The 23,663-nt window shown below is 36.7% G+C and overlaps 1 protein-coding gene across 4 annotated transcripts; it reads left to right on the top strand.

Moving 5' to 3' along the window:
- The first annotated feature begins 313 nt into the window (after positions 1 to 313).
- Positions 314 to 22,465, top strand: crfb1 (cytokine receptor family member b1). 4 transcript variants are annotated; one of them, XM_053680864.1, is made up of 9 exons: positions 314 to 596; positions 5,156 to 5,244; positions 7,082 to 7,202; positions 10,304 to 10,455; positions 10,592 to 10,740; positions 12,082 to 12,271; positions 14,405 to 14,529; positions 19,789 to 19,926; positions 20,037 to 22,465. In XM_053680864.1, exons 2-9 carry the CDS (start codon positions 5,193 to 5,195, stop codon positions 20,745 to 20,747), a joined length of 1,638 nt encoding a protein of 545 aa, XP_053536839.1. In that variant the 5' UTR covers positions 314 to 596; positions 5,156 to 5,192; the 3' UTR covers positions 20,748 to 22,465. The 4 variants fall into 4 exon arrangements, with proteins under 4 accessions (XP_053536839.1, XP_047012146.1, XP_053536838.1 ...); XM_047156190.2 differs by having other exon boundaries at positions 319 to 596; positions 20,040 to 22,465; XM_053680863.1 differs by lacking the exons at positions 314 to 596; positions 5,156 to 5,244 and adding an exon at positions 5,262 to 6,781.
- The last annotated feature ends 1,198 nt before the right edge of the window (positions 22,466 to 23,663 follow it).

Genomic DNA, 23,663 nt, shown 5'->3' with positions numbered 1-23,663 from the left:
GTAATCTTTTTTTTATTTATTTTTTTTTTTTTTATAAAGTCCTTACATTAAAAGCAGCTGGACTAAGCTATTTTAATCCCTACCTAAACTCAAAACTTGGGATTTCCCCACTGATAATGAAAGACTTTTTTTTTTTGCTTTTTTAAATAGCCCATACTGTACGAGACTGCTAAAAGTCATTTAGAAAGAGAACCGCCTACTGCAAACCACTGAAACTTACGCTGCTTTAAGTCATGACTAAAATGTAAAACGGCACGAAGTTAAACATTATTATCACTGTTTAGTTAGAAATTATTATTATTATTGTTTCTAAAGCTCCTACGTGTAATTACGACTTGACGGGATGTTTATGTGCAGCGTTCAGGTTGGGAACGTATGCGAGTATTTACCCAAATTCAGAGAGCAGTTGAATAGAGCACGAGGGAGGAACGCGAAGCATGGTCACGTGATTCGGGGGAAAGGAAAACGAGTTTGGTCAGATAGCCAGTCAGCTTGTGTTTTGGTATATTCACCGGTCAGCTGTCACTCACTCACCACATGCTTCTCTACGTTATACTCCAGGATTGTGAGACAGCCAGAAGAGGAACCCTAAAGCAGTGAGTGTGACCTTATATGACTGATTACAGATTACATGTATAAATTGTATAATGTAAATAACTGTGTGTGTGTGTGTGTGTGTGTGTGTGTGTGTGTGTGTGTGTGTGTGTGTGTAAGAGAGAGAGAGAGAGAGAGAGAGAGAGAGAATCAGCCAGCTCTTTCTATGCTTTCGTTATTTAAATCACTCTCATACACGGATCCTTTACATATTTAGTGTTGTTTTAGGATGTAGAATTCCACATTGTTTCATTTAAAACAATTCCTGTTTTCAATTCCAATCTCCTGTTTGTTTGTTCCTCTTCATTTCTTTTCTTTTTGGTTGAAAGTTTAGCCTTTTTTTTTTTTTTTTTTTTTTTTTTTTTTTTTTATATATATAAAGTTTAGAGGTTAATATTTAGATCCAAATTAACGGCATCCATTTATTTGTAATTATTAAAAATGTTTTAAAAAATAAATAAAAATACAACACCATACCAACGATATCTCAGAAAAATATATATCATGTAATCATTTAACACGATATCGATATTGTATTGATATATTGCCCAGCCCTACCTGTGGTGAAAACATCCAAACTTCCCAGTTTATTAAAACTCTCTAAGCTCCTGAACACTCAGATCTGCACCTTTACCTAAAAGAAAGAGAGGGAAAAAGAGGGGGAAAAAAGAAAGAGAGGGGGAAAAAATCAAAAGGCAGAATTAACAGAGGTGTCCAAATAGATTTAAAGAAAGGTAAACATATGTAGTTGCTATATTTACATGCACAGTAGTGGTCTGATATTAATCTAAACTACTATTGGGCATGATCAGTTGAAGAACTAAATAGTCTTACTGGAGAATGTCTTTAATTATTATGAACAGTTCACATTGGGATAAGACATTTCTGGGGGAAAAAAATGTTTCTGCATGATGTACACATTCTCACACTAAAGAGTTTTATTTACAAGCTATATGCCAATCCTACACAGACATGTCATATATTCAGTGTTTTGGCCTTTATTAAAACTGTCGAAGGGCTTGATTAATAATAGGCAACATGCCCATAAATTTGAAAAAGTCAGTATCTGTGATAGAAACATAAAACCTCTGACAAGTCCTTTTAAAAACTGTCTATATTTAATAGTTTGGTTTGTTAAAACTTGGCTCAGTTTCTGTAGGGGATTGAATGCACCGATGCTCTTTTGATTTCAGTGCAGTGTGTATCACCTGACACCCGATACTAATGTCCTCACAGTAACCCGATATAGTCACATGAAATATGTTCTTAAAGGAAAGATGTTTCCTTTGTTCAGTCTGATATAAAATACAGCGGTACTTGAAAGTTAAAACATCATCAGATTTTCACAGGAGTTCTAAAAGTAGACAGCAAGAACCCAGTGAAACAAATGAGACAAAAAATATTATTCTCGATCATTTATTTATTGAGGAAAATGAATTTTTGTCTCATTTGTTTAATTGGGTTCTCTTTGTCTACTTTTAGGACTTGTGTGAAAATCTGATGATGTTTTACGTCATTTATGCAGAAATGTAGCAAATTCTACAGGGTTCATAAACTTTCAAGCGCCACTGTACATCAGTGTATTAAAGATCCAATAGTGAACCAGGGCTTCAGATATCGATGCTCAGCATTGGATTGGTGCATCCCTAGCTATACAAAATAACTTGTTCTACAGTGTCTCTGTACATCTTTTTCACAGTGTCTTTGCCAAAATGTCAGATACAAGAACATAGACACTGTAAAAGAAAAGAAGAAAAAAAACTACTTGCATGATAGATTCTGACTAAAATCACAGAGGTACTACAGTAATACTCCCTACTTCGTCATGTATAACGAAACCCATCTGAAGAAAGGTTTATTAGATCTAAGCATAGCCTGTGGTACATGTGGTACAGACTGATTTTGGCCAGACTATTTAAATTAGATTTACATGTGTAAACACTTAGACTGCCTTATTGACTCTCAATCTCCGACTGTTTGTCAAGTAGCATCTTTCAGCTGTTGTTGCCTGACTTACATTCATTGTAAAGTAAAATTGCTGAATGTTTTAAATACCTACATCGCTATTCTTGTCCTGTTATTTGGATTTTTGGTATGTGGCACTTTCTGGTCTTTTGTTGTGCTTTGTTGTGTGGTGTGTGGTGATTATGTTACTTTAAAAAAGGTACAGGAAATGAAACCTGGAAGAAAATTCCTCATGAAACCTTTTCATGATAATCATGCTTGTCACTGCATATTTCTTACTTTAATGTTTGGATTACAACCACATTGACTGGCTGCCAGCCTACAACCTAACACTCAATACAATACAGGCGTTTTGCTTTTTGCGACACGGACGCAACCTAATATTTTGTAATAACAACAACAGAAAGTGAGATGCTTTGGCAGGAAAATGTTAGTTAGAAATGTTAATAATTAAAATGAAAATTTTATTTTAGATAACATCTTTAGTGAGGCATAGCTCTCTGGAAATGAAGGTCAGCATGATATTTTTTAAAGACCTTTGTGTGATTTATGAACAATAACGATAATGAAGGGAAATGCATTTTTATCAGAAAATAACACAGGTCTTCAACAGCAATATTTGAATATTTATTTGTACTTTAATGAAATTTGATATTGACCAGCATGAATAAGAACTGCATGATCGTTTGAAGCCAAAAGGGTGGACTTTTTTACAAGAATATTTTCAGATATTTTCACGTCACAGTAAAAGGGAGGATCTTTAAATAGTTATAAGTGAGTTATGACTTATGAACTAAAAAAGTACCATTTTAGGACAAGCAGAACAGGTTTGTGATCGATGATGTCATTAACAGTATATTCAGTCTCTCCCTAGACTCTCCCTATGTCAATAGAGGGAACGAAAATACCCACACGAATGACTAATGGCTAACAAGACTTACTACCAGCTATTGAACATCATAAATCAAATATAATATATATAATATGTGTGCACAGCTTGCGTTACATTTTGACATATTTTTATGTAGATATTTGTGTAAATCATAATGAAAGTGAGTTATGTTCAATTATTTACTGATTTTTGTCATTGTCTAATTTTGCTGCTACGTAGTGTATGATTTCTCTCATTTTCAAATATTCCTGAAAAAAAAAATCTTTCGAAATTTAAAACATCAGGAAGAAAACCCAAACATTGTTCAGTGAACATCACTGCTCCAAATAACAATAATGTTCTCAGTGTTTAGACTAGGGTTATGCAAGCTGTGTAATTTTAAGGTCTGGGCAGAGGAATATAAAAATTTACCTACGTGCAGTTTGTGTCTCTAAGGTTGCAGTTTCTTTCATGTGTAGAAACCAGTTTTACAACAATGGTCTAGACAGCCATCTCTAATGCGAAGCACTTTCCTTTAATTAAAAAAATTAAAGACTGCATTTTCCCCTTTGCTGTCACTGCAAGGGAGTGTAGGATAAAATCAAGAAAGAATATTAAATTCAGTTTAATTATAATTTGATAATATACAAATAGAGAAATAGGCAACGTAAACATATAAATAAACATTTAATGTAATATTAGTTATGTAATATTTTGCGAATGTATTAAGTCTGATTATCATGAACAGGACACAGAAAGTATCTCAGTTATGATCGTCATGTTACCACTGCAAGTTCTGGGCAGATTTATTGCCAGTCTATAAAATAGCTCTTGATACAGCACTTCCTCTTTTTACACAGTGAACTAGATGTAGGCCAATATTGTGTACTAATGTGCGAAAGCAGAATGTTTGAAATCAAAATGCAGAAGTGATGCACCATTTCTGTGCTTTCATTATGCTATTTTGAGATTTAGCATTAATGAATTGTGGCCATGTTTCGGGTAATGTGAGTGTTTTTTTTTTTCTCCAAAAGAAAATTGTACACAGTTTAATTGCTAAGCTAATGCTGCAGGGTGGAGTTCCTTATCTTACTTTGCCATGTAAAATGTGGTCTTTGAGTTACCATAAGCACTGTGTCCCATTAAGATAAAATAAAAAATGGTGTGTATATATCTAATATATCCAATACATATCTACAAAATACTTACACAAAATTTTTAGGCACCCTATTTTTTTTAGTACGAACTTTGTTATAGATGTTTTATTTTATGAATTTTACATTATCAAGTCTGTACAAAAAACATTTTAGATTCCCAAACATTAGTTTTCTAGCACAAAAGTAAGTTTACAGAAAAATGTTTGTATGTCAGTAAAGAAAGCAGCATATTACACACACACACACACACACACACACACACACACACATATATATATATATATATATATATATATATATATATATATATCCCATGTATCTGAGACACTCCTTTGTTTTCAGGCAGATGGTCCTATGTAAAAGAATTTATTGCATTGCCGATTGAATTGTTTTGTGTTAAAAAAAAACACACACAAAAAAACTTTTTTTCTCCCAAATTGAGGATTTTACTCTTTTGTTTAAATTAATCTTACATTTTTACATGACTAGATAAGTTGGTTTGTCAAATCAGTATTATGGCAAATTCGTGTTCTTCAACTGGAGTTTTTTTTTTTTCTCCCCCCCCCAGGGATAATATGACGTTGTGGATCTGATTCCCAGTTAATATGAGGATACTGTCCCTGCTATATGTTTATTTTATGGTTATTGACTCTCAAGGTATGTAATAATTCACAACACAAATCTCTTTAGCATTGACAATATACTGGTACAACAGTGCAAAATGTCAATATTAAGGTTTGTATATATACTGTATATGCTGTATCATGTATATCCTGTTTTATCTTTTAAAAAATAATATTCTTAATCCCTGGTTTTGCTATCTTTTTTTAGTGCAGTAAACACCTAGTTTAACTCAATGTAAAGTGCTGCTCTTTGTCAGAACATCATGTATATCATTGACGTTAAAGGTTATGTTATGCATAAGATATTATGGGAGACTGATTACTAACCTGATTACTTTTGTTTCATACCAACTTTATTTAGGTGAACTTTGACGTTTTTTGAATTAACTCTGTGAAAAACTATAATGCAATAGAATAAGCACACTGCTTTACACCTAATGACCAGTTGAAAGACTCACTGCCAGCTTGAAATAGCAACACTGTGATAAAACTTATTAGATGCACAAGTTACAGAACATTTGGTTGGTCTTGCTATATAAAATATATCTGAACATTTTTGGCTCTATCTGTTTAGGTATATGGTTTCAAAAGAAAAACTACACAAATAATTTATAGATTTATAATGGCTATGTAAGTGTATGTCAGATCTATTGGTTGTCCACAGTAGAGTAGTAACAGTAATTGTGGCCAAACACCTTTTTCTGGTTTGTTTTGTTTCATTTATTATTTATATATAAAAAAAACAACAACTCCTGCACCTTTCTAATGGCCCGAGGAAGTCCATGTCAGTTCTTCCGAAGGGGGCCTTGATTAATGGAAGATGGCACAATGGTCACGTTTGGGAGGGCTGGCGAATTGAACAGCTGACATTTGTGACATGCTGCACACCACCGATGAACATCTCAGCGAATGCCTGGCCAATGGAAACGGGCATGGAAGAGAGGTTCCCTACGGCAATAACATCTATGTCGTCTCTTCCTTAGTTTGAGTGTCACTCGATATATCCTATCCTTAACAATTGAAAAATGTCGGTGGAAGAGTGCAACATTAGGCTGAATTTACTGACCATCGATTACTTGGTCAAAGGCGTTGCCTCAGGGACTCGTCACGCGACTGTTCCGAGGGGAAATCCCTGAGGGAAATCCCTGCAAATCCCTAACCACCCTCCGTTTCCACTTTATGCTTTTGCCCCGCAATTTAATATAGACTGGCACCAGCGGATATTTGTGGACATCCCCGTTCCCATTCCTCTGACCTTCACCAATCATGCATTCCCCAATGCCCCACATTGAATCATGCTTTGATGGACGGTGGTCTGGTTACACCCCGAGTTCACCAAGGCCTGATGTTAACTCCCTAGTATACGCACTGACATGGCTTATGTTCCTGCTTGATCGGGAGAGGCCTGTGGTGCTTCAGAGATCTGGATCATTATTATGAAGGAACACTGATCCTGGAAATGCCCGGCCTCCCCACCGCTCCTGCAAACCTGCTGGGGTTTTGCCTTGGTCCGGTGGGCGCAGAAGGTTCTACATGTGTAGAGAGCCAAGAAGTTAAAGGAGACATCAGAGGTAAAGGACCAGGGGAAAAATTATGGGGAGGAAATGGGGTTTGGGGAGCTGATTTTGGGGGCCCTGCACCTAGGTTATGGGGAGCTGGGACAGGGAGAGGAGTAAGGGAAGAAAGTGAGGAAAATAAGAGAGGCCTGGCCTAGTGACTGCCTCCAAGTAATACTCCGCCAGCTGCAATGCTTGACCATGCCTTCGCTGTCACTAATATTGCTAAGAACATTAACGCGCATGTAACATTAATGTGTACCTCTTATGAAACGACTATCGGAAAGTCAAGTAGCTTTTACTTGTCCTTTTCAGGCATTGTTTTGGTTCCGGCACCGGTAAATGTTGATGTCTTGTCTAACAATTTCATCCACATCTTGCGGTGGAGTCCAGGAAATGGGACACAACCTGGTACAGTCTACAATGTGAATGTTAGGTGAGTTGATAAAGAAAATGTGTCAGAAATGATAATACTAGCCTAGAGAGGGTTCTGCTTATCCACAAAATTTGCTTTCTTACAGTCGTCATAATGCAGGTGATATAACTGCACCCAATGCACATTTATGTTATTGTAATCTCGGTATATTATAATGTAAGCAGACATGATCATAAGACATAATAAAACCTTGTTTTACTACTATTGATCTATTTAAATGTACTACGGTGACAAATTGAGTAAAAAAGAAAAAAAAAGTAAAATAAAAACAGATGTCTGTTATGCTGTGGGAGGAATTTTGTTAGCATGTTTTGAGTCCACTTAGAGACATGGGTCACCGCAAATCAATACAAACAAACATGAGAGACATGAGGGCTCACTGAATGGTTTGACGAGGGTGAAAATGGCGTGCAGTAAATGATATGATCTGGCCTTCACAGTCACCATGTCTCAGCCCAACTGAACACCTATCGGAGATTATGGAGTGATGTGTTAGACTGTTCTCTCCACCATCACCATAATTAAAACACCAGTTAAGGGAATATCTTTTGCAAGATTCGTGTTCTTCAAAGTTTATATGTGGAAGCCAATGAACCTTCCTTGGAAATCAGACACCTAAAGCTGGCCCTACAACATGCAACCAAACTGAAAACAAATAAAGAAAATCCAGCGTATTCAGCAGTTTTCTCAACTCAACATCCACTACTATATGAAAGAAAGCCGTCACATTTGTCCTACGTATAAAAAGCAACTGGAGAATCTGAAAGTGGATTTAAACACTCTGGAGCAGACACATTTTTGCAAAATCCCCTCATGGGATCTCAAAAAGCCCAAAATCCATCTGGATTTAATGAGAAACCAAAAATCAAAAGCTCATCTGAATAAGTATTACCAACAATTCCTGGATATAAGAGCAGCATTCCCACAACATATCCCAGGATACAAACATGGATCCAAATCTGGAAATCAAGTGGCAGCAGCCTTTGCACATGTAAACTGCGTCAAGGTATACACATTCCTGACCAAAGTTCAGTTTTTACTGCAGAGGCAAATGCTTTATTACATGCACTGAAGTAATAAACTGAAATCATGTCATCTCAAGCATTGGAGTCAATAAAAACTGATCACCTACAATCGTGAAGATGTTAAACAAATTGTCATCTCTGGAATCAAAGAATTTTAGTATCATTTTCTGCTGGGTACGTGACCACTCAGGAATCTCTCGTAATGAACAAGCAGATAGAGCTGCCAAAGAAGCATTATCCTCAGAATCAGTAAAATACTCTTTTCTGTTCACAGACCTAAAACAAACATTAAATGTATACAAATGGCAATTAGAATGGGATCAGTGTTTAAACAACAAATTACGGGAAATAAATCCTGTTGTTGGGACAAGACACGTATTCCCTTACACTTGCTGGCATGGCGTTAAAAAGGAAAGAAAGAAAGAAAAGTGTGCGCACACACACTCATGGCTGAGGCCAACTGAGCAAAACCTTGAAAGTAAAACCTTGAATAATAAATCAGAGCACAAATGAGACAATTTTTAAATAATTAACAAATTAATCTTTTTTTTCTCTGATATCCATTTCCTCATTTTTTGCTGTTCCTGGGTATTGGATTTATGCCATCTAAAAAATCATCTTGCAACCTAATGAAAAGTAAATAAATGATATCTGACTGTGATGAAGGTCATGTGATGTATGTACTGGGATATAAAAAGTCTACACACCCCAGTTAAAATGGCAGGTTTATGATGTAAAAAAAATAAATTAAAACAAGATATATAATGTCCGAATTTTTACTCTCAATGTGAAATTACAATGTATAAAATTAAGTGAAAAACAATCAAAACATTTTATGGAAAAATAAAAAAACTTACAATAAACTGGTTGCCTAAGTATGCACACTCTTTTATAATTGGGGATGTGGCTGTGTTCAAAATGAACCAATCACATCCAATCTCATGTTCAAAAGTAATTATTATACAGCTGTCATCAATTAAATTATTCAGATTAACCCCAAATAAAGATCAGCTGTTTCTGTATCTGGTCTTCTTGTTTCATCTGACTGCTGAAGCCATGGTCCACAAAGAGCTGACAAAGCATGCATGGCATTTCATTTGTTGAAAGGTATCAATCAGGTGTAAAAGAATTTCCAAAACATCAGATGTACCATGGAACACCATAAAGGCTATCATCAACAAATAGAGAAAATTGAACAACACAGTGACATCACCAAGAACAGGATGTCCCTCCAAAATTTACAAAAGGACAAGACAAACCTTACCAGGGAGGCCACCAAGAGACCAGCGGCAACGTTAAAGGAGCTGCAGGAATATCTGATAAGTACTGAGATTACTCTCTGCATGTGACAACAATCTCTCATATTCTTCACATGTCTAGGCTACGGGGTAGGGTGGCTAGACAGAAGTCCTTTCTCACAAAAAGCATCTAAACCCAACTAAATCACCCCAAACCATGTGGCAAAATGTGTTATGGTCTGATGAGACTAATTCCAAAAGTGATAATAATTCCATAATTTTAAAAGGTATGTTTGGTGCAAAAAAAAGCACATCACCAAAAGAACACCATACCCATGTGAAGCATGATGGTGGCAGCATCATGCTTTAGGGCTGCTTTTCTTCAGCCAGAACTGGTGGTGAATCCAACAAAAAAATCTGTGGGGTGACCTGAGGTGGACTGTGCACAGGAGATGTCCATTTAAATCTGATCGATCTAGAATGGGAAAATATTACCAAGTCAAGATGTGCCATGCTGATAGGCTCTTACCCAAAAAGACTGAGTCATGTAATTAAATCAAAAGGTGCTTCAACATAGTATTAGTTTAGGGTTGTGCATACTTATGTAGCCAGGTTATTGTAACTTTTTTATTCTCCCTATTTCCCACTAAAATGTTTCTGATTGTTTTTCATGTAATTTTTATACATTGTAATTTCACATTGAAGGTGGAAAAAGTTCTGACATGATTTATCTTAGTTTCATTTTTTGCATCACAAAAGCCTGCCATTTTAACAGCGTTGTGTAGACTTTTTATATCCATTGTATGTAAAGTTGTTTTTTCCCTTTCCGTCCTGATAGTAATAATCGGGCACGTAGCATCAGTGGTACATCTTTTGACATCTCTGAATACATGAAAGACATATACCGACGACACACGATCGAGCTTTGGGCATCATTTGGCAACAGTTCATCGTCCATAGTCAACACTCATTTTGAGCCGTACACTAGCAGTAAGTTGCACTTTTTCTTCTAAATACAATTGTGTGGCTTTACTTTAGTACTTTAGCAAGCACTCAATATTTCTGAAAGAAAACTCCTGCATTTGTTTGCATTAGTGTGTTGTATTTTTTCCTGTTTTTTTTCCAGCCACTATTGGGCCTCCCGAGTTAACTCTGTCTGGCTGTGGTGACTGCCTGAATATCAGCATTGATCTACCAACTCGCCAAGGTGCCTATGACAACTTTTACAAGGCAATAAACTTTGACATACGCTGGAGCAAAGTCACAGATGAAAAGGTAAACCTCAGCAGACTGCTCAAACGGTTATGCTGTAACTGTTTCACTGGAAGAAAATAAATAAACCCTATAATTGTCTAATGTAGAATCACCTTTAGCAACAATAACTTGAAGTAAACATTTTCTTTAGGAGTTTAGCAGTCTCACATCATTCTGGCCCACTCTTCTTTACAACATTGCTTCAGTTCATTGATGTTTGAGGGCATTCATTTATGCACAGCTCTATGACAGATCCTGCCACAGCATCTAAATGGGGTTGAGGTCTGGAATTTTACTTGGCCATTCCAACACCTTGATTCTTTTCTTCTTTAGCCATTCAGATGACAATTTGCTGGCATGTTTAGGATCATTGCCCTCTTGCAATTTTGGTCCAGTTTAAGCTACTGGGCAGATGGCCTCTCATTTGTCTTAAGAATATTCTGGTATAAAGTGGCATAGTGCAAGTTTCCCAGGTCCTGTGGCTACAAAACAAGCCCAAATCATCACCTCTCTACCACCATGCTTGACAGTTGAAATGAGGTGTTTGTGACAATACTCTGTATTTGGTTTTCCCCAAACATGGCACTGCGTGTGATGATTAAACATCAACACCATGGTCTCATCAGTCCAAAGGATATTGTTCCAGAACTTTTGTGGCAATTTTGCAAACCTCATGCTGCCATATTATTTTTGGAGAGAAAGGTCTTTTTCCTAATCACCCCTCCGTGAAAGCTATACTTGTTCAGTTTTATGTGATTGTGCTGTCATGAACATAAACATTTACTTACAGAGGCAAGATGTACACATGATGTAGCTCTTTAGGTTTTCTTTATATCGCTGAGCATTAAATGGTCTGTCCTTGGACTGAATTGGGGACACCCACTCCTGATTGGCAACTGTCTTGAAGGCTGTCCACTTGTAAACAGTCCTTCTTACTGTAGAGTGGTGAATTTCTCATTTGTTTGGAGATGGCCTTATAACCCTTCTCAGATCGATGAGCAGCAACAATTGTTTCTCTGGGGTCATGGCTGATGTCCTTTCTTTTTGGCATGGTATAGACACACACCTGAGTGCTGCAGAACACCAAACCTTTTTGACCTGAGGTTAATGGTTTATAGAAGTTGGGGAGGACCACACAATTGTTATTAAGGCCCTGAACAATAAAAACAGATAACTGAAGGATGGAGTACTTTCTTTTTCCGCATTACTGTACACGAACACCTACCAGACACTGACTGACGAAAGTCCTACTTGAACAGATTGTTACTCATTTAGAATTATATAATGATTTGCAAATGTGTAGATGATATAATTTTTGTTCCTTATTTGATGTTCATTCACCCTTTCATTCATCTATTCTAGGATGATTGCCATGAACCATTTACCAATTACCAGAGTATACATTCCCTGCCATACTCGTATGTTCTGCGATATCTTCAGCTGGGTGAGCGCTACTGTGTGCAAGTCCAGCCAGTGATCATGTCCATTCCCAAACATAAACTACTGAGCTCCTGCTCCTGTGAATTCACCAGTCGAATAGAGCCCAGGGGGGGTAAGCTGACTGAACTTTTAAACATTTTTGCTCAGATGTGTTACTTTTTATTCTCAGACATTTGTTTCTAGGTTCTATATTCTACACTGTCCTTCATGCACTCAAGCACTCATCTACTATGCTTACAGTGAATAATTATATGCATTAAAAAATTGGGCCTTGAGCTAAGTAAGCACTGACTCAGATTATGATTCTCTCTCTCTGATATCCTCCACATAAAAAGAAACTCCACCCTGTGTACATAATACTTGCATAACTTATGAATAGCAGTCTAGAGGTCTAAATAGCGATATGCACAATTTTGGTATTTAATCCTCACTACATGCTCATAACGGAACTCTGACCTGTAATGTCATGTACAAGTTAATGTAGAATTCAGACCTGTAGTTACAAACACATTACTACATTTAGTAAACTGTCTTCTTATTTCTATATTTCTGTGCTACATTTGACCCCATCGATAACAGTATACTGTACTCTGGAAATACAGTATATACACAATACTTGTTGATCTGAACACTTCTCTGAAAGACACAGTATTCTCTTCAGTGTATCTCAGGTCTTTGGTATTAGAATGACAGTTTGTTTACTTCTAAACAGGCTGAAAGAACATCCACAAGTGACACTGACACATTTTAAGATCTTAAACACGTTACAACAAAACTGCTTTAAATATGTAACCAGTCATACTTAAATTAAGCTAAACACCCAAGCCTCTAAACAGTACAGTGTACTCTGTCCTCATGTGAGGGGGCTGTACTGAGTGGAGGTAACAGCCATCAGTGCCCTTTCAAGCATTTGTTTTTTTTAGCATTTCAGTTAGAAAGAATCCCAACAGTAGCCACATTCTCCACTCAGTGTCCCCTGTGTAGGTTTCAGGGGTTTTTTGCAATTTCGCCTGCACTGTTGTGCTTTAGCAGGAAACACACTACTGAAGTTCTCAGAAGAAATTGTTTTCTTTGTGAAAGGCGATATGCACAAACCACAGTGAGGTATGCGAAAATATAAAGCTTGTTTCCTGAGTATACAAATATAGTCCAAAGGTACAAAAATGACAGCATTCGATGAGAGTGAAGAACTGCGTCTGTCAAATGATTCATGGATTTCTCCACCATTGTCATATATTGAAAAATGATCACATCATGGCCCAATCGTTTACATTTGCTTTGTTATTTTTGTGATCATCAGCACTTTCAGCAGTTTTCTATCACTAGATGTTATTTCAGTATTATAGTGGGAATGTCATAAACACAGAGAAATTGATAACAAGTGCTCATGATTTCATTTTGAATGCGAACATGGTTAAATATACATATTTTAGATGAATACAGAGATCTTAATTCGTTAAGGGGAAAATGTGATGAATAAAGAGAGAATGCCAGAGTTCACCAGCTGTGCACATGGCACAGTTCCCTTAGCATGGTTTACACAAAACACCTTAAAATACAAAATTCATGTTAAACTGCACAGTCTAGTCCTGGAATTAAAACTGTATAAACTATATTTAATCGTTAATCAGTTAACAAATTATACATGAATTCATGCCAGATTCATGCTTGGTGTTTTTAAGCAATGCAACTGAAAGGTCTGGTTACAGTATAGTGCGCTAATTATATGTAATCACATTACTTAACACCTGCACAAACAGCACACCACAATTTCATGCTGTAACTTAAAACAGAAAAAGTGAAAATCCTACAAACTGGTTTGTAAGGAATGGAATGTTGTGTAAAGCCTTTCTTCAAGCACGTAATAGGGGGTAATTTTGATTGTCGCTCCATGTCAGCACAGAGGGTTAGTTTATGATCAGGAAAATAGCAGCAGAGTGAAAACAAAATTTAGTAACATATCAGAGTTACCTAGCAGCTTATGCTTGCACAAAAGTAGAGCCTCATTTCTTTATCCATAAAACAAATGTTCCAACTGTTTTCTGACATTGCCTTGTCCTAGTCATTTATTTCCTTGTTCTTTTTTGTGTTGTTTTTTAATGTACTAATGTAGCATTATTAGATTCCGATTATTTCCCCTTTTTAAACAGTACCAAACATGAAACCTACTTTTGCCTGAATACACTGTACTGCCTTTAGTTGTGCCTCATGAGGTATTTTTATTCTTCTTTCTGTCACTCTGCAGTAGCGTTCTTGGCTGGTTGGGTTATCGGCTCTGTACTGGTGGGATTGTGTTTGCTGAGTCTCATATTCAGCCTCATCTACACTGGCTTTCTGTGCAAGTCGAATGTCAGACTTCCCAAAGCATTGGTAAGCGCTACAAGACTACAAAACCATTACAGACAAGCTGTACCCATTGTCTCTTTAAGTTTGAATGAACACATGTACTAGAGGTCAACTGTTAGTGGATTTTACCGCTACCAATAACTAAATTGGGCGGTACCTCCCGATGACCAATTGATCATTTTTAATATTGATACTGCATGAAAACACAACATTCATTTATTAATAAATACTAAATAAAAGATATACATCCAAACTGAACCAAAAAGTAACACTCAAAGTAACAAATAAAAATAGAGACATTCAAAATGAATTAAAAAACACTTCAAATAACACAACAAAATTTGTCAGTGATAGTTTGTATTTCGCCTCTAGAGGCCGCTTTCATACTCTATAATGACAGCGGACCCTTCTCAGCCGTTTCCACAGCGGACGCACCCAGGACAAACTGTTGGTATGGATTTTTGCAGATAGCCGGTAGTTCCAGCAATCAGTTATTGGTGCCGATTAATCGGCCGACCTCTACGCTGTATGTCCAGGGTGATGCTGGTTTATTAGGTATCCTGATCTATTCACTAATAAACATACACCACTTCATATGTGGTTAAGGCGGTTGGGAAATGCCTACATTTCTATGTCAATAAACATGACAAACTTTATTAAAACAGGGTCTCACAAAACGCATGTACTTCCAGTGAAGCAGCTTACCAGCTACATAAGGATGTGAACTCTTCTGTCAAAACACAATTCAAATCACACATTTCTACTTTCTATACATTATAGAAACTTTATAACACAGTGCTGTTGAACTGTCGATTCTGTTGATTAATTTCTTATCACAGCAGCTCTGACAGTAATTCCAGACTCCAATCTATGCCTGATAAAAAAAAGGACAAAATATTCCTGTATATAATATATTTTACGTAACGCATTCAATATTTCTGAATATATAATACAACCCCAATTCCAAAAAAGTTGGGACGCTGTGTAAAATGTAAATAAAAACAGAATCCAATGATTTGCAAATCTCATAAACCCATACGTTATTCATAATAGAACATAGAAAACATATCAAATGTTTAAACTGAGGAAATGTACAATTTTAAGAAATAAAATAATTTAATAATTTTGAATTTGATGGCCGCAATACGTCTCAAAAAAAGTTGGGACTGGAAAAGTAAATGTAAGAAAGTGATCTCCTTATTGTGGTAATAAAGAGCTCAGGTGTATCATATTAGTTATCATCACTCTAGCTTGTCCCCAGACACATTCCTTCCAGTCCACACACGTTCTAAACCACCTGCTGTATTAACTGACAATGTTCTCTTTGTGTTCTGTCACTGCAGTGCGGAGTGTGTGTACAATTATATTTAGCATTATTGTATATGGAGACTCATGTGATCACTTACAGCTGCCCCCACCCTCCATGTTTTACTAACATTGTTGTACAGATGTGATCCTTTTCTTGTTAAAAACAAAGCTCTTTTCCCATCAGCAGCGTGCTTATTAAAAGGAACTGTCGATGATCAACGTGGGTGAATGTTTCACATATGCTTATGGGTTACTTGTTGGAAATAAAGAATCAGAACTGAAACATGCAAAGAGGGAGACTAAAATCCATTATTAATAATCCTTTACACTCATCTCCCCCCACCCCCCTATGCTGTCATTCGCTTGGTTAGCATGCAGGATATTGCAGTAAAATGTACAGTAATTAAATTGATAAATCTGTTCTTTGCCTCTTCCCACCCAATTTATGTAATCATGTGATAGATAGATAGAGCTCTTATTCACCAGTAGTTAGTGGATCCAGTGGAGATTTACTAATTACAGAACAGAGCACAACGAAAGTCAACAAACAAGATAAAGAATATACTGACGAGCAAAATGCTGAAAGTTTAAGATTGCAAGAGGAGAGTCTGCGATTTCACTCCGTTTAATGGTACTTGCGAAATTTCCTTCAAAAGTAATATGATCATTTTCTAAAGCCCTATTCATTTTGGTTTAGTTTTACATTGGGAGATGGTGTAATGTAATTATTACTGCAGTATGTCTGGGATTGCATACTATATTTTACCTTGGTAACCTGCAAAAAGTTAATTGAGGCTAGGCAAAACACAAAAATCAGAGAACAAAGGTCAGGCCAGGATATCAGTGGCAGAGATAAACAGGCATGGTAATGTCAGAAACAGGTGAGCTGAGCATATACTTATACTTATTAACACGTACTTATGCGAGGTGTGAGTGAAAGTCTCATATAAAGGGTGACTGTGTGCGTGTGTGCTTAAGCAAATGTCTCTTGACTAAGAACGAGGTGTGTGTGTGTGTGTGTGTGTGTGCTTGTGCTTAAGCAAATGTCTCGTGACTGAGAACATCGTGACTGAGACTGAGGGGGGTGTGTGTGTGTGTGTGTGTGTGTGTGTGTGTGTGTGTGTGTGTGTGTTCATTCTGAGAAGTGGAGTTGAGTGCGGGCCAGCCATGATTGTAGGCCATGGTGCGTGTTGGGAACTGGAGTTTATTGTCTGGGTTGACCTGACGGCTATATGTGGACACCTGATCATCAGACCCACATGTCCTTGTTGAGCATCCCATTCCAGATTTATTATTTTTACTGTTTATTAAAGCTCCACTCTTCTGAGAAGGCTTTCTACTCAATTTTGGAGTGTGGCTGTGGGGACTTGTGTTTATTCAGCTACAAGAGCGTTAGTGTGGAGTTCTTGGGTGCAATCGGTGTTCCAGTTCATCCCAAAGGTGTTCAGTGGTGTTGATGTCAGGCCTCTGTGCAGGACACTTGAGTTCTTCAATTTGAAATGGTTATTTCAGTTACTTAAAAATGTCTTAATTAGAAACAGGCCATTCTAACTATTAGGCAACAGTTCATCACCATCCAGTATGCATGTGTTTGTGTGGTTTCTTTGTTGAGAAACCACATACGTGTATCTATTCTTACATTGAATATTGAATTAGACTGGACTGCAGTTACTCCCTTGATTTGTTTTTGCTAATAATGTAAAATAAAATTAAGAACAAAAATTCACAACTCAAAATAATTCAGAAGCAAAATCAGTGCTTTTATCAGGTTTTTCAGTACACACACATTGAGTACATAATGTTCAACAAGCATGACTTTGTGTGTGTGTGTGTGTGTGTGTGTGTGTGTGTGTGTGTGTGTGTGTGAGAGAGAGAGAGAGAAAGAAAGAAAGAAAGAAAGAAAGAAAGAAAGAAAGAAAGATAGAGAGAGAAACAGAACCATTCCAGCAGTTGAACATGTCTCCTAACAGATAATACAAGAACATATACACTGTTACTCAGAATATTATTTTTGTCTCAGGCTTCTTTTAATGTTTTTGAAATCTGGAGAGCCTAAATACTTATTTGTGTAATTAAACTTAATGGCTCCAGATAATAAAGGACACACACTTGCTTTTGGAAATGTAGTGAAGTAACTATTAACACTGACAGTGTTTTATAGATTTATAAGTGAAATAGAAATGTTGCCAAAGCCTCCTTGTTCAATTCAACTCGGTTTTAATTGTATAGCGCTTTTAACAATGGCAGCTTTACAGAAATAATTAAATGAAGGATGTTTATTCTAAATATATGAATTTATCCCTAATGAGCAAGCCAGAGGCACCGATGGTGAGGCAAAACTCCCTGAGATGCTATGAGGAAGAAACCTTGAGAGGAACCAGACTCAAAAGGGAACACATCCTCATCTGGGTGACACCGGATAGTGCGATTATAAATAAATAAATCCCTTCTATAAATTTGCTAATACTACAGTCAAATAGTGCAGTTGTGTAAACAGGAAAAATCAATAATGATCTTTAGGCTACACCGTGTGTGTGTGGGGGGGGTGGGGGTGGGGGGTGGGGGTGGGGGGGATGGGGCACCTATTGACCGAAGCAGGTGTAGCTAATTATAAAAGACCAAAAGTTCCATCGGGTACTGTGGCGCGAGACCATTTAGTGGTTTACAGGTCAATAGTAGTATTTTATAATCAATGTGAAATTTTACTTGGAACCAATTCGGTGTGGGTAAGACAGGGGTGATGTGGCCTTACCTTCTTTTGTTCAAAAAGGTCGTGAAATGACCGTAATTCAGTTAAGTTCATTTCAGTTGAGTTTTATTTGTTTTCAAGTTCTAGTTCAAGTGGCTTTGTTGTCATTTCAAACATATACAGTTGGTACAGTACACCGTGAAATGAAGCAATGTTCCTCCAGGACCATGGTGCTACATAAAACAACACACTAACCACATGAGAATACACAGAACTAAATAAGATCTAAAAACATTCTACATAAAGTGCACGTGCAAACGTGTGCTAACGACGCAGGACAATACAGTATTACTAAAACAGGACAATAGGAACAGCAAGTGACAGTGTAGCACCGAACAGTACACAGTTTTAGTGTGGAAATGTCCGATATAAAAGGTAGTGCAGATTATAGGTGCCAAATAGTAACAATATGATTTAAAAATTATATAAATATGAACATAACTTCATATGCTATGACTTAGTCTTCAGCAGATTATTTTATACCAAATATGGACATAACAGTTATTGTGGTAGCAGTCAGGTAAAGTGTAATTTATTATTTTAAAGCAGTTTTACAAATGTGGATCTGTAATTCGGATGTAGATTTAGATCCTAATGAGAGAGTCAGTGGTGACAGTGACGCAAAAACTTACTGAGACATGGACATACTTGAACCTTAGATATGTATTGTACAAATCATCCATTACCATTTACACTTATTATAACATTTTACACATTAAGTTTGAGGTGGGTTTTTTTTTGTGAAATTTGTGAATTTGATAAATGTCCAATCAAACATTTTGCAAATTTCTGTTCATTTATTTAGAGATTTGTCATTGTACACCAGCCCGTTTGCATTTTTCAGTTTTTTTTTTCCAGTCTCCCCTTCCACTCTGTCAAGTAAGTGATAAATGAATAATAAATGTTGACAAGATGAGTAAGAGGAGACAGAATATGTGCACAGAATGTCGAATAGGCCTTCAGACTCTTGGTCACCATTTAAAGGTCAGACCACAAGCATGAAAACAAGCGACACGTGAAAAGATTTTCCAGGAAAACCCATTACATCACCTCTTATTCTCGTGTGGTGTGAAAAATGTGCGTTGGCGGCACAATCACTTTTTCTATGTCTAAGGTTCGGTGTAACTGCACCTTGACTTTTTTGTGCTCTTTTTTTTTCTTCTTTCCAAAACCAGTTTCAACGATAAAAAAAAGATACATTTTTATTCTTCCATTTCCCCCCACAGATTGTTTATGGTCCTAGCTACTTCCTTTCCCCAGAGGAGACATGTATATCAGTAGCTGAAGTCGAGTATGGCATACAAATACACAAGCCCAAAGATCATCAGCACAAGAAAAAAGAAAAAGGAAATGGTCTCTATAAGGTCCGACTTTCTGTTGCTTCCTAATTTTGAATACTATCACTTTTTATTCAGTGAATAATAAAATAAAATAAAATAAATTGATATTCCCAATATTTATATCTCTGTCTCAGCAGAACAATGATGATGTAGACGAGGATGAGGATGAGGATGAAGAGAACCACCATGGCTACATGGACCGAGCAGTTCACAGTGAGTCAGAGAGCACTGGCAGCAGGAGATCAGTATCCATTTGTGAAGTTGCAGAGAATCTGGGAGGATGTAGCTTTGAGGACACACCTACAGATACCAAAGAAACTTTATTGCTCTCTCCGCTTCAGTACGACGGGGTCAAAGGTTACAACCAAGCAGCTTCACTTGATCCAGTTACGAAAAACATAAATCCTTCTAATGCAAGAAAAGGGAAAAAATTAAGAGGACAAATAAAGGAAGAAGAAGAAGAAGATGATGATGATGATTCTGGGAATGTTAACCTGTGGTCAGTGGTATTGAAATCCATGCAGCCGGAGGAAGAGGAGGCCAATGAACCGAGTGAAGCCAAAGAGCCTCTGTTACCTTTATTACTGAAAGAATTACATGAAGATTCGCTCACTGCAGCAAAGCCACAGACAGGAAGTTCTTCAGAACTTCACACATCTCTTTTGTTACATACACAGACAGAATTACAGACCAGTCAAGAAGATGAAAATGACATTTCTGATGCAAGTGTGTGTGACCACACGCGAACAGGATACATGGCCTCACACACAGGCACCATAGACACACAAAACTATTCATCTGATGATGAAGAGGAGGATTATGCATCAAGCTACATGAGCAGATGAAAATGTGAAGTGTTTTATCATTAATGTGGACTGTTTTGTGCTTTCAAGGCAGCATTTATGCGTATTTTACCAAATAATGTGTTGGGCTCTGTCAGCATGTTGAGCATGCTGTCCTCTGGTTTACAGCTTAAATTACTGAAGTGATTTATTTTTCTCTTGATTCTCTTGTCAGGATTTCCATGTTTTTAATATAATGCTCGGTAGAGCAAGAGTATATGGTCTTAGGTTAGTGCCTCAGTTTTAAATAGCTTTTAAGCTCCCAGGATCCAGAATGACATTCCTCACACTCATAAAAACACACCTTTCGTTTCACTGTATTTACAGAACAATATGCTTTTAAGGGGGGATTTTAAAAAGTGTAGGCCCATAATACAAATATAGATGATCTAAAACAGGCTGAAAACAGCTGCATGACCTGGCAGTACTGGCAGCTAATCGTATGTGCTTATGCCATGTAACTCAGGCAAAATATGCAGCTGGTCACTTGACCCTCAGAGGGGCTGTGATTTTTAAATTACTAATTGATTTATATTTTGGGAAATAGTATGAACTACGTATGAACTTTAAAAAACAGACTGGTGCACACACGTCTAAGTCAAGTAAGCTTCATGATGCGTGTAAGGTCCTGGTTTATTCAGTAGGTGTGGTTATGGATCAGATGTTCCATTTTGCAATTGTAGTTTATGAAATAAGCCTTATTTTAGGACCTGTATGCACCTGAAAAGGCAGGAATATAAACAGTTGCACAGAAAGAGGTAGACATTTTTTGCACTTTATTTAAGTTCTATTTAAATGTTTGTGTTTGCTACCTCTTTCTTAAGATCGTGATAATTACATAATTACAAAATAAAAACCAACACAGTAGGATTTTGCTGATATGGTTATCTAAAACTAAAACACCCGGTACATGAAGTAAGGCAACAAATAGCTATAATTTAAGATCACACTGGTAGGTGATTCTCTCTCTCTCTCACTCACGCACGCACGTACGCTTGCCTGTCAGTACAGAACTGTGAACTAGAGCCTACAAGATCTGCCCAAATCTGACATGACAGGATCAGACAATATGCAAACAAATGAGACTAAATTATTCCTTTTAAATGTGTTTTTTTAATTTTTAATTCAGAATCACAGTGTGACAGCTGTTTACCATGTAAATAACAGTTTATTCTCAGGTAGTTTGTGTGTCAGACTTTTTTGGCTGATAGAAAATTGTTCTGCTTTTGCACTTTTGGCTCCAGGTCTGAATTGAAGCTCAGTAATATTTTGGATGTCCTGTATAGTATAAACTACCCATAAACCATATTTCCCGTAACAGCTAATCCAGGAAGCTGGACTCACTATGGACCTTCATTTCATGACTGTTTGACTGAAGTAAATAGGACATTGATATAAATATTTTCATTCTGTTTGTGAATTGATGCTGAGCTGAATCTGGTTGCCTATAAATGTCTTTCATAAATGAGATGCCTGAAAGAGTAGCACAGTTTGCTTACTGAATTCAAACCAACATTGTGTCCAAAAATGTCTCAAGACATGGTTTAGTTTAGTTTATTAGTTATGGTCTTAAAAGAAATAACAAATAATAAATGTACTATTAAAATTAAACATAGAGCAGGGTCAAATGATGCCATGTACTGTGTAACTGTGTAAGTTTTATTTTGTTTTCTCTTTACGCACCTCAACCGTGTGTCAGCAAATAAAAAATAGAATACTAACTCTAAGTACTAAGTACATTTACTAGATGTAAATGAAAAGTTAAATGTGTTTTTATCTGGTATTTGCAAAACAACTGTTGAGGCAGAGATTTTTTGGGGCTTTAAAACATTAAGCGTGCTCATTTTTTAATGTGGTCATAATATTAAATTCCAATGCTATCCATCCATAAGCCGTAAGCTCTCCGTAATAAATAGTATACGAGATTAGAATTAGTGTGTCCCAGATTGCAGAATGTTGAAACGAGTATCCCAAAGGTGGTCTACTGTTTTCGGTAGATTTCTGTAGTGTGGGTCCATGGACACTATTTCATAGTGTAATAGCTAATATTGCCCACAACTCCATACGTGAGGGAGTAGGAGTTTTCTGACTGTTTGTTTTGCTGAATTCAAGGATGCATTTTTGAGAGGTGTAAATGAAATTTGCAAAAATAAATCAACTGAATGATAAATAATATAGTGTAAATTTTATAAGGAATAATGAATGAAGAAAAGCTGAAATGCAACAAGGAGTTTTTGTTTGCGGTGACCGTGGTTTCTCCTTGGCAACAACGTTCTCTTCCTTTGTATGACAGTAGAGAACAGAATGTCCCAGTACTTGCATACTCTTTTACTACATACTCAAAAGTTTGTACTTTTTCTTCACAGGAAGAGAACATAATTTTAGTACATAGTATAAGAGTATACCAATTATGACAAGAACTAGACTCTTTCACAGTCATGCTCACCAGAGTATTACATATATTACAGATACTATATGTAATTTTGGATCATTTTCCTTAATAAATAAATGACCAAGTATAATATTTTTATTCTCATTTGTTTAACTGGATTCTCTTTGTCAACTTTTATGACTTGTGTGAAAATCTGATGATGTTTTGATCATATTTATGCCAATAAAATATTCTAAAGGGTTCACAAACATTCAAGCACCACTGTAAGTGGAAGATGGCATTTAGCACCACCTCTGGTTACTTTGAGTACTGCGTAATGGGCTATCTTCTGCACCAGCAGTGTTCCAGTGCCTCATTAACAACATGCTGCAAATGGTGGGAAAGTTATTGCCTACATCGACAATATTCTTATTTACTCCACTGATGAAACCACCCATGTCCAGCATGTCGAGAGTGTTCTGTTGCAGGTACTCAAGCACCAGCTCTATGTGAAGTGGGGGAAAACGTGAATTATATGTGTGCAAGGG

Source organism: Ictalurus punctatus, chromosome 6 (assembly GCF_001660625.3).
Source record: "Ictalurus punctatus breed USDA103 chromosome 6, Coco_2.0, whole genome shotgun sequence".
In the NCBI taxonomy this organism is placed as follows: domain Eukaryota; kingdom Metazoa; phylum Chordata; class Actinopteri; order Siluriformes; family Ictaluridae; genus Ictalurus; species Ictalurus punctatus.
Note: the sequence above shows the minus strand (reverse complement) of the source record. Positions and strands in the feature narration are given on the sequence as shown.

Excerpts from the sequence above, each read along its gene's own strand:
- crfb1 (XM_053680863.1), top strand. The coding sequence starts at position 6,670 with ATGCCCGGCCTCCCCACCGCTCCTGCAAACCTGCTGGGGTTTTGCCTT. Across the intron at positions 10,741-12,081 it reads GCAAAGTCACAGATGAAAAG|GATGATTGCCATGAACCATT; the intron begins GTAAACCTCAGC and ends CATCTATTCTAG. Across the intron at positions 14,530-19,788 it reads TCAGACTTCCCAAAGCATTG|ATTGTTTATGGTCCTAGCTA; the intron begins GTAAGCGCTACA and ends TTCCCCCCACAG.